General features: G+C 45.4%; 1 protein-coding gene across 1 annotated transcript in view; it reads left to right on the top strand.

Annotated features, from left to right (window-relative positions):
• Positions 1-1,499: 1,499 nt before the first annotated feature.
• Positions 1,500-11,271, top strand: part of USP24 (ubiquitin specific peptidase 24) — a 61,312-nt gene continuing 51,540 nt past the window's right edge. Inside the window, exon 1 of the mRNA XM_054285606.1 lies at positions 1,500-1,878. Within this exon, the coding sequence (XP_054141581.1) occupies positions 1,573-1,878 (306 nt within the window). The 5' untranslated portion in view covers positions 1,500-1,572. The remainder of the gene's footprint in view (positions 1,879-11,271) is intronic.

The raw sequence follows: 11,271 nt of genomic DNA, 5'->3' as shown, positions 1-11,271 counted from the left end.
CTCCCTGGAGAGTGCCAGGAGATCCAGATCTGCTGACTTCTGTGCAGTACAAGAGCTAATCGAGTGTGTTTAAGGAATACATACAACTTTCTCTCTGCTTTGGGCACTAGAATTTTTATTTTCAGAGATTGTACTCCGAGATTTTATTTTAAGAGATTGTACTCTGCTTCATTGTGTGTATACAGAATGGTTTGGGTTGGAAGGTACTTTAAAGATCATTCATGATCCACCCCCTGCCATGGGCAGGGACACCTTCCACTGTCCCGGGTTGCTCCAAGCCCCGTCCCCCACGGCCGATTCCAGGGATGGGGCAGCCACAGCTTCTTTGGGCATCCTCTGCCAGGGCCTCCCCACCCTCACAGGGCTGAATTTCCTCCTAATATCATTTACTTCAAGAATGTAGTTCCTGTAACTCCACGATGTGCTACCGGGAGCCAAAGCATCCTCCCACCCGTCCCTCCAGGGCCGGGAGCTGCCGGCAGGGCCCGGGGGCTCGCTGGGCCGCAGCACCGACCCCATTCCCTCAGCCCAGGGCAGGGCTGCCCCGCCGGCGCCGCCGCTCGCTCCGGCCCCCAGGCTCCCCCCGGCTGCGCTTGGGCCCCTCGGGCTCCGCCGTGGCCGCACTGGCCGTGCCGCACCGGCACTGCCCACGGACAGCAGCCCTCATCACCGGCGGCACCACCGGCAGCGGCAGCGCCGGGACCGGGCCTGGTATCCTGTGCCGAGCCGCCCACCTCTGATACCCCATCCCGCGCTGCCCACCCCCGGCAGGCCGTGAGACACCGCCAGGTCCCGCCGCCGGTCCCCGCCCCGATCCCGACCGCCGCCCCGGTCCCCATCCCCATCCCTATCTTGGGTCCTAACCCTGGTCCACATCCTCGTCCCAGTCCCCACCCCCGGTCCCGATCCACATCGTCGTCCCGGTCCCATCTCCGCTCCTATTACCATCACCATCTCCGCTCCCGTTCCCGTTCCCATCCCGGTCTCGGTCCCGGCGCCCATCCCCATCCCGGTGCCCATCCCGGTCCCGATCCCCATCCCGATCCCCATCCCGATCCCCATCCTCATCCCCGTCCTCATCTCCGTCCCCTGTCCCTGGTCCCGGTCCCGTCCCCTGTCCCTGGTCCCGGTCCCGGTCCCGGTCCCGGTCCCGGTCCCGGTCCCCTCACAACGCCGCCCGCCCTCACGCGCTCCTCGACCCCGCCCCCTTCCTACGCCCGTCCATTCATCCCCATCCTCCCCGGTCACGTGACGCGGGCGCTCCCCTGCCACGGCTTCGCCGTCACTTCCGGGCCGGGCCGTGGGCGGGGCTGGGGCGGGGCCGGGGCGCGCGCGGGGGGCGGGGCCGGGGCGGGGCGGGGCGGCCGCCGCGGCGGCGGCGGCGGGAGGGGAGCGGCGCTCCCGGCAACATGGCGGCGCGCGGGGCGGGCAGCTCCTGAGCCCGGCGCCTCTCGGTCCGCGGGGCTTTCCCCCCGGCCCCGGCCTTCTCTTCTTCCTTCTCCTCCTCCTCCTCCTCCTCCTCCCTTCTCCTCCTCGTCCTGCCCCTGCCCTGCCCCGCTCCCCGGCGCGACCATGGAGAGCGAGGAGGAGCAGCACATGACCACGCTGCTCTGCATGGGCTTCTCGGACGCGGCCGCCATCCGCAAGGCCCTGCGCCTGGCCAAGAACGACATCAACGAGGCCGTGGCGCTGCTCACCAACGAGCGGCCCGGCCTCCACTACGGCGGCTACGAGCCCATGGAGAGCGGGCAGGGCCCGCCGGGCGGGCACGGCTCCCCCGCCGGCGGGCAGGGCCCCCGCGGCGGCGACGGGGACGGCGGAGGCGGCGGGGGCGGCTTCGACCCGCCGCCCGCCTACCACGAAGTGGTGGAGACCGAGGTGAGCTGCGGGCGGGCGCTCCCGGGGCGGTGGGAGCCCCCCGGGGGTCGGCCCGGGCGTGGGGCCGGCGGGAGGTGCCCGGGACCCTCCGCCGCTCCCGGGGCTCCTCATGGCCCCGCATTCCGCCCGCCCGGCGCGCTCCACAGCCCGTTCCCTGCCATCGCTGCAAGGTGAAGCGCACCCGGGGTTTTCCTTGGCATTCCAGGAATGTGTGGCTACCGTAGGGCTCTGCTTTTCGCTCCCCCTCTTGTGCCTTCTTGCATAATTCCGGTGACTAAGGGCTGTCTATTTTTTTGAAAGTGTTTGCACAATGTGAAGGAAAGCGCAGGGTGGGTATGACTTTACGTTCGGTTTTATTTGGGTAAGCTGAGCGTAAGTTCTGAAATAGGAACCCAGTGAGGTCAAATGTTTTTTCAGAGCAGAGCTTTAACTCATGACTTAGGGCTGTGGTGTAGATAGAAGTGCTGGAGAATGTCAACCCTTTCCAGGTTCTCTCCTTCCTCCTTGTTTGTCTTTCTCTCTATCATCCTCTTCCAGAACTCTGCACTCTTCAACCAGCAGATACACTCAGGGTGCTCTCCTTGCTGTCTGGAACAATCTTGTAGTGCTTTCCTATAAAGTCTTCTCCTCCTCTTGGTCTTTTTCCCAAAACTTCACAGGGTGCTCATAAGAAAAGTGCTAATTAGTAGTGTCCAGACTGTGGGACTCCTAGGGGTGAGAACAGCAGAAAGCCCCTCATGTGATACCAAAGGGCCACCTTGCACAGCCTCTGTCTCAAGAACTGCTCAAGAGCAGATGCTTAAGCTCGTGAATAAAACCAGGGAACCTCGTGTACCCTCCCAGGCTCCAGTGATGAGTATCCTGAGGGTTTTGTGTGCCAGAAAAGTGCTCCCTTTCTGTGCATGCATGTGTGTGTGTCCATAAATAAATTTGTGAGGAATCCACGGGCGTATCTGGTGCGTAACTACACTTGCACAGATCATCCGTATCCGTAGCCTCGGCGTGCTGACGTCCAGCCCTGCGGAATAAAGATAGGTGATCCTGCTCCCTGAATTAACTGGGTTAGGTCCTGAGCTGCTCTAAGCTGCTGATGTGTGCTTGTGGGGTAAGGTGATCCCTGGCATGGCACGTGTGCCCTGCAGAAACGGAGCTGCTCCTCGACTTCCCTGGCTGAAGCGCCAGGGAACCGCTTCCCAACCTTCCCTGTGGAGGATTGAGGGTGAACGAGAGTTCTTGTTGGCATTTGGGTTGGATGTGGTTAGAGCTGGGACAGCCTGGCTTGTCAGTGTGACATTTCAAGTGAAGCTGTCAGTGTAAACTTCAGAGCAGCGCTTTTTTTCCCCGCTCTTGTTCCCGTTACAAATGGCACTTTGACAACTCTCTGAGGATTCTCCCACCTCCCATTATTTCATCCTGTATTTCTGATCAAATTTACTTATGCTTTATAATAGTTTCTATGCTACTCACCTTCTTGTTTGCTCTGACTTGTGTTCTTTTTAACCCACAGGAGGGAAGTCAAAACATTTCATTGTAGGTAAATCACTGCACAGAGCAGGCATTTCAGAAGCATTGAGGTGTCTTGCTGCATGAAATTTTATATAAATTCATGCCTCAATTTAGTAATTGGATTCATTTGCAGATGAGCATCTGTCAATTCCTGCACATGTATGCAAAACAGTATTTTTGTAATAAAAGAGTTACAGCTATAAAAGTCCTGAGACTGGAATTGTTGCCTGTGCATATTTGTCTAACACTGCAGTACAATTTAACAGCTTTTGACATACATTTTATGAAAGGGGGAAAGTGATATATCATCAGTTCTTGGGGTTTTTTTATTTCGTCAGCTGTAATCTAGCATTACATTTAATAAGATACAGCTATTCTTTAAGTGGTTAATCAGTAATTAATCAGGTTAATCAGTAGTTTTCCATTCAGCAGAAGCTTATGGCATATGAAGCTGTAGAGAAAGCCATTGCAGAAGCAGCTATATTATTCATTGTAGTCATACACATTATGGTGAAACATATTGTACCCCATGCTGTCTTGTGGTAATTCAGATGTTATTTCTGGTTTTCTTCCTCTCAGTATCATCTCTCTTTCTAACAGCTCTTCGAGTTTGTATTCTTCCTGCTCTTCATAATGCCAATTTTAACTTTTATTCAGTGGGGAGGAAGTGGTGTGTTAGATTTTTGGATTTTATATATCAGCAATAGGAGATAAAGAGAAGATAAATCACAGGAGAAGAATTCTTAGAAATTTTCCCCCAAGTAAAATGTTCCAATCTAATGCTTCATGAACAAAAGTTAGGATTAGATTTATAATTTAAAAATAACAAGATTGCTTCAGTCATTCTTCAAAACGTGTATAACAGGTCTGTACTTTGAATTTATGTGCTTTTTTTGGCTGAGCACACTTTAGCATGCATATAAGAATAGGTCTATGAATGATTAAACACTTTACATTTTCCCTAATCAGTAATGAATCCATTATGTTTGCATATGCTTATTTGGTCTCTATTACATAATGTTAGAATCTGTTCAGCATTCATGTGGATCAAAGAAAGGCTTGTCTAGTGGTTTTCTTTGAGAGGAGCACAGCAACCAGATACATATCATACTGGTTAAAACACATTTTCTTTAGATAGGGTTTTAAAAATCAGTGTGAATCTTTTTTCAGTGGTCCAGGCTGCTGGTCTTCAGGGCTGTCTGCAAGTGTTAAAGAAGCCTGAATTTGGAGTAACTGGCCCAGAAGCAAGATATCTGCTGTGAGCTGGCCCAGCATATGCCCTGTGTTTTTTCTCTATGAGACTTGAGTGAAGGTGTGCGTAAATTTCAATTTCATGAGGTTAAAACCTCAGTTTCTGCAGGCTGTGTTTCCCAGTTGCTTCAGTTTTGGGTTAATAGCTGTGGTGTGCCTTTGGCATTGATGCTGGTAGCATGACCACACTTAACTCATCAAAAGGAAAAGGCCAGACAAACTTGGGGGCTTCAGTTCATTTGCGCAGTCTTCCGAAAACCACGGGAAGTTCACCTTGAGGTTTACAGCTGCTTGGAAGTTTTGCCCTTTGTAGCAGCAAACCACCCTTGATAGACTGAGGTCACCTGCTTTTCCAAGAGGCAACTTTGTGTGTTTGACATAACTTCTGTGTTTATGTCTGTTGTCAGAAGCAAATCTTGCAGTTTGGCAGGAATGTGGGGTTTCTGTGTTTATTCCTCAGGCAGCATGCAGATTGTCACGGTGTGATTCTGTGCCGAGGGAGGCGGGTGAAGGATGCTGTGCTCATCTCTTCATCTGACTGACAGATAAGCTGCTTTATCAACTGCTGCTAAATCCTTATAATTTAAGACAAGACTATAAATGAGTGTGATGACAACGTCTGTCAGTGTGTCCATGAATTGCCACAAGTGCCACAATTGCTGGCTTCCATGAGTTTGAGAGGAACGGGGTGGAGAAGAGCAGGCTAAACAAATGTGAGGATTGAAATTGTGGGGAGGGACAGGTGAAAATATTAAACATACACCAATCGTTTGTATAACCTTCACTAAAACAACCTTAATTTGCTTTTAAAACAGCTTCTGAGAGCCATTACTATGACCTTTTAGCTAAATTGTGATGAACAGATTATATTACCCCCTGGCTATTCCTGTCCCCTTCAGCATGTGCTCTTGTGATTTATGTTTTTTCAGTTGAACTGGATCAAAAGCTCATACATGCCAGATTTTACTAGGTAAGGTTTATAATAAAACTTGTCCAAGGTTGCTTTTGAGGTGCTGTTTGGCTGCAAGAGAAGAGATTTTGTGAAAAAAACAGGCCGGCAAACCGTAGTGAGTGCCAGTGCCAGGAACATTCTCACTAGTCATGCTGCAGAACTGTGGTGTTCAAACCCTACCTCTCCTCATTATTAAAGCTCGGGACTGAAAGCACTTCTGCCACAGATGTGCTTTAGCTTTTAATGTGTAAAATGAGGATAATGGGGTGTGCTTTATTAAGGAGAACCATGGACGTTAGGCTTGTGAAGTTCTTTGATCTTTGAAAGGAAGGAGCTGTATTTATTTAAAGACAAAGAAGGTATTTAGCCTTCAAGCAAATGAGATGGATTTCACGCTACAATTTTGCACATTTAAAGTCAGTCTTCTCTCTTGTAAGTAGTCTTGAGCTTTGCAAAAGTGAGTATTTCTTGCATTCTCATGTGGAAGTTTTACAGAGTGGCTTGTCTACGAATTGGCCTTGTAAAACAATTAAGCAATCCAATAAAGCTCTGTGGTGGATTCTGGCATCGAGTCCCTGGCTGGATGCCATCAGAATGTCAAGTGGAATTAGTATTTTAGCACTCCTGGTTTTCAGCATCACTGTTTTCAAAAATGAGTGGCCCTGGTGTGGAACCTCTTTCTATATTCTGATTCCATTAACACTTCCTTGAAAGCATTTGAAAGAAAACACTCTTGAGTTTCATTCTTGATAAAACACAGACTAACAGAGATGCTACGTGAAATTAGGGAAGTAGGGGTGATACTGAGAGATGCAGCTGGTTAATTTTAAATGTATGCTTTGTTTTGAATAACTCACAAAGTCATTATCATGTAATGTGATCGTTAGAGTAATTGCTGGATTGAGAGGAGCACTCTGTAATTACTGGTTCATTGGTGAAGGTGATGCCTGCAGGGTCAGTGAAGGTGGGAGACAGCTCTGTACAGCCAAATTCTCAGCTGGGCAGGAAGTGTTTCTGGTATAATGTCCTCTGGAAGCATTTTTTGGTCATCTTCCCAGTTTACAGTGCTATTCTGTGGCAGCTGTTTAATAAGGAAGTGAAATACTGAGGAAGAATGAGAATAAAAACAAATTAGCCAGTGTTAGAAGTTAATTCCAGCAAATCATTTGGATTGCTTTTGGATTAAGGAACAGTAGCTCTTTGTATGAGGAGGGCAAAGAGGAAGTGCCTGTTTCTTTTGTAAGCTTTTATTTTGAAAAAAACACGTATTTGTGCTGCTGTAGGAATAGCCTTTGGTATATATGTTTCAGGGGCCAAATTAAAAATTAATTTTAAAAGCTGATCTTCCCAGTGTTTCTTGCCACTTGATCTTCCTGCCACTGGCTTTTCAAGAACGATCTTGAGAGACATTTAAAGATTTTTTTTTTTTTATTAGTTAGTCACAATTTTGGCATTACACACTGTGAAAATCATCTGCTTTGTCAGTTCTGGTTTCTGTCTCACTATACATCAGTAGAACAGAAGTATAGATGGGTGTTTAGTAGCATTATTGAATTAATTTTCCTTCCCAGAGCCTGACCTTTGGTCACTAAAATGTTCCAGTAAATACTTTATGTGGTGGTTCTGCAGCACTTCTCTATTAATTCCTGGTGTTTTGGCAAATGGAGATACAAGCATTGACTTAATTTTAAGTACTGAAATGTTAAGCACTTGTGATTCATTGTTTTATTGTTTAAAAGCACAATGTTTATCTGATATCACACTAAGTTATTCTGAGTTATGTGGAACAAGCATGAGGTTTTGTGCTTATGAAAACTCCAGGGTTGGGAGGGATAATGGTGTTGACTCCAACTCTGGCTGTTTGTAGTTACACAAATGGAGTAAGTTTTTAAATATAGCCACAGACAGTAGTGAAAACACATGGAAGATAAGTGTTTTCCTTGCTTCCTTATGAATGGCATTCCTAACAGTGCTTTCCATGACCTCTCCCTCACCTACAACTTATCAGACTCCGAAACACCTTGCCAAAAGTGGTTGTAGTGAATCTCTGCCTCAGATTTCACTGAATGCTGTGGTGATGGCAACATAAAAGGGCAAAGAAGCTCCTTGTATTTTTGAAGTTAAATGGAGATTTTAATTCAAGTGCTATTTTTACACAAACCCAGTTGTTTTGTTTTGCTGTGATGCTCAGGACTATGTTCATCTTTGAACAAGCAGGCAAGAACATCAGGGAGTATTGCCTGGTAACATCACACCATCACCCTGGAAATCAGGGAGAGAGTACAAGCCATGTTTTCAGAAACTCTGAGTTAATTCTCAGCTTTGCTGAATTTATTTTTATTTTTTAATTTATATCTTGTTGTTATTCCCAGTCTTACACAGTTCTTGGTTGTGAGAGATGGGGGGCAGAGGGAAGGTGGAGCCATAAGGTTTTTCTGGTTATAATTTGTTATAATCCTTTACAGCTACTAAGGGTTTAGTCTAAACCCTTAGTAGCTGTAAAGGATTATAACAAATTATATATATACATGCATCTTTGATGGTGTCCTAGTGCAACTCTCAGTTAAGGTCAGTGTCTGAAACCTTCTGTGAGAAAGTTCACTAAATAAATTGGGTTTTTCTTAGGACATCTCTATGATGGAATGAGAGCCCAGATCAACTTCAGTTAGGTAGAGTCTGTAAAATAGGATTTCTTTTCCTTTAGTAGTAGACTGGTATCATCCTTTTATATTGGCATGACAAAATACTGGTATTTTTTTCTTGTGGCAAGACTGTATTTGTTTGTGTAAAGTAGTCCATAGTAGAAATTTCAAGTGCTTCCTTTCCGTGAAAAAAGAACAAAACAAAACATCTGTGTATCTCCCCAACAAGCTTATGTTCTCTTAGCAAAACATAAACAACAATAAACATTCCTATCTGTTGCTGCACTTAAAATTTTTGCATCCCAATATGTTTCTCTGGATGAAAATTCAAGGATTTAAGAGATGCTGTATCTCTTAAAACAGTTTAAAACTGTGACAATGCTTTGCAAGTAAATGTCTGTTTGTCAGTAGAACATTCAGGAAATCACAGTGGGTTTTCTTATTGCCAGATAAGAAACATAACGTGGAAATTCCATACATGACATCATTTTTTGAGTCTTACTAATATTGACATAATCACAAGGGGATCCCAAGCTTGCTCTTAGCAGTGTGGGTCCAGTGGGTTCAATCTGAGTGTAGGAACAGGCAGCTAGGAAATACTCTCCAATTTTGTTCCCACATCTGCCACTTAACAAGAGTTGAAAGTTCTTTAACCATCTGAAATACCAGTTTATAAAAAGCAAATAGGTTACACGTATGAAAATGTGACAATTTTTTTAAACATTCAGGATCTTGTTCTTAGTGTTTATGTGTAAGTGCAAGGTAGTATCTTTGAGATATTTGAAAGGCTTTGAATTCTTACCCTTGTGTTTGAGTTCTAGGTAACAGAATATCTCCTTTTAGGAGTTAATTAACAGAAAGAAAGGTTTGACATCCAGGCGTGAAACTAAAAACCGCTTTAATCAATAGTCTGGCAGGTGGAGGGACTGTCAGGTCATGACTGCAAGATTCATAGCTTCTCCCACAAATTGATGGGCACAGTACATCAGAGCAGAGAAATGCTCTGTTTTTATGGGTATTTGATGTATTTCTCTCACCTTGCCTCCACCTGAGCACTGCAGTGCTCTGCAAACACTTGTGAGTGGTACAGCAGTGCTGTGCAGAGGGGAGCATCCCTGCTGACACTTGGCAGCTGGAAAAGCTGTACCATTGGAAAATTGATTTCTTTATGCTATCTATGTCTGTGATTAAAATCTGAAGGTGGACTTAAAATTTTTGGCTGCTAGTTCTGGCTTTATGCATTTTTTTCGTTACTGCTTTTCAGAGCAGTTAAACTTTGTCCTGTTTGTAGATACATAGTAACAAGGTTTTGTGGTTGTTTTCTGTTTAACAATTCAATGAAACTTCAAAAATCTCGGGTTTTGGCTATAAAATTATGGTTATTTTGTGAAAATGACTTATTAGAGAGGCATGAGGTGGAGGTAGCTGCTTGGTCTGCTGGTGTCTTAGAAAGTCTGATCCTGTTGCTTGTTGAAAGAAGCAAGACTTTGGGGTTTTGTTTCCTAAGTTATACTGGATTCACAAGCACATAATGTGATTTGGTTATGGTGATAATAGATTCTGTTGGTAGCCTCTTATCTAAATCAAATTAACTAATTTAAATTATGATTTGACTGTAATTTCATTACTAAGGCTGCCAATTAGAATCAAAACAAGTCTTAAACTCATTGTTATTGTATGTAAAGGGACTGGTATGGGAACTGTCAGTGGCTTTAGTTAAACACTGTTTGATGAGTTAATTAGCTGAATACTGCATGAGTACATTTTAAAGCTTTAAACTGTGGCCTTTTGGCAATTAAAGTTAAATCATATTTCAGTTCTTGTGCTAATCTTTGTTCTTTGTTACTCTTGAGTGGAAGGTTTTATGCTACAGATTTAAGCAATGCTTTATTGATCAGATGTTGAACAATTTTTGTTTATTCAGCCTAGCAAGCAAATCTGGGAGGTGCCAGCTCCCCAGAGAGGGAATCTTGAATCAGTGCTTGAGCCCGTTCCTGTGAGGGTATTTCTCCTGGGAGCCTGTGTGTGTGTTTGGCCATAACTGCATTTTCACACCTTGAAAATAAGCCAGAAGAGCCAAGACTGTTAGAGCGAGGGGATCTTCAGGGCTTTTGTGCAATAGGATATACATCAGAAGGCATGGAAAACTGTGTTAAAGGTTTGTCAGCAGAAGTTTGTTGGTGTCACTATTTCAGCTGCAGACATAGCCACAGATTTATGATGTGCACTATGACTTCCTACTGCAGAAAAGAGTGATTGTAATGGCCTTTTAGACAGTTTATCTTTGACCCATTGGTTACCAGGAGTAGGGCTGGGGGCTTTTTTTGCTCTTTGCTATTTTATGGAAGAACATCTGTACAAATCCTTACCATGTTGGGGGCCAGTCCAGTGCTGTCTGTTCAGCCAGAATTGCAGAGTCCTGATACAGATCATCATCAACTGGCAGACACCTTTCTGAAGTCACCTATTTGAGGGGAGGGAGCTAGCTCTTTATATATATTTATTTAAAAACAGACAAACAAACCCATGTAATTCCCCAAAGCCAAGATTGACAAAATCACTTTTTGGATGGCTGTCATGGCCTTGGATCTATTTACTTTTGCATGTACCATAATTTTTGTTCAAAATCTTTGTCAGTAGAGTTCGCAGTGACAGTTCCTGAGCTCCTCAGTTACAGAGCATTAATTGTGGTGTTCAGGGCTGTGTTGCATTTGTGAGTGTCAGCAGAGAAGTGAATTCTGCAGGCTGTGTTGGAGTGTGAGATCTGTGTGCAGATCTCCAGCCAGCATAAGATGATGCAAGAACTGAGCTGATGTTTCACCTTGCTGCAGCAGCTGCTGCTAATAAATCTCTCACTTTAAAGAGCAGTGCCAAAATCAATTTAAAAATTGGGTGGGTGAACAGTTTGTGTGCAGAAAGACACTAATTATGAAAGAGCAGCAGTAAGTCTTTAAAGAGACTGTTTCTTGTCGTGGATTTGTTTAAGAAACACAACTCAGTCTGCACTAATATAATGTGAACATAGCTGTAATCTCCCAGAAA

The sequence above is a fragment of the Melozone crissalis genome, unplaced genomic scaffold (genome assembly GCF_028551555.1).
Source record: "Melozone crissalis strain CALT ecotype California unplaced genomic scaffold, PUWL_Pcris_2 ptg000045l_1, whole genome shotgun sequence".
Lineage (NCBI taxonomy): Eukaryota > Metazoa > Chordata > Aves > Passeriformes > Passerellidae > Melozone > Melozone crissalis.
Note: the sequence above shows the minus strand (reverse complement) of the source record. Positions and strands in the feature narration are given on the sequence as shown.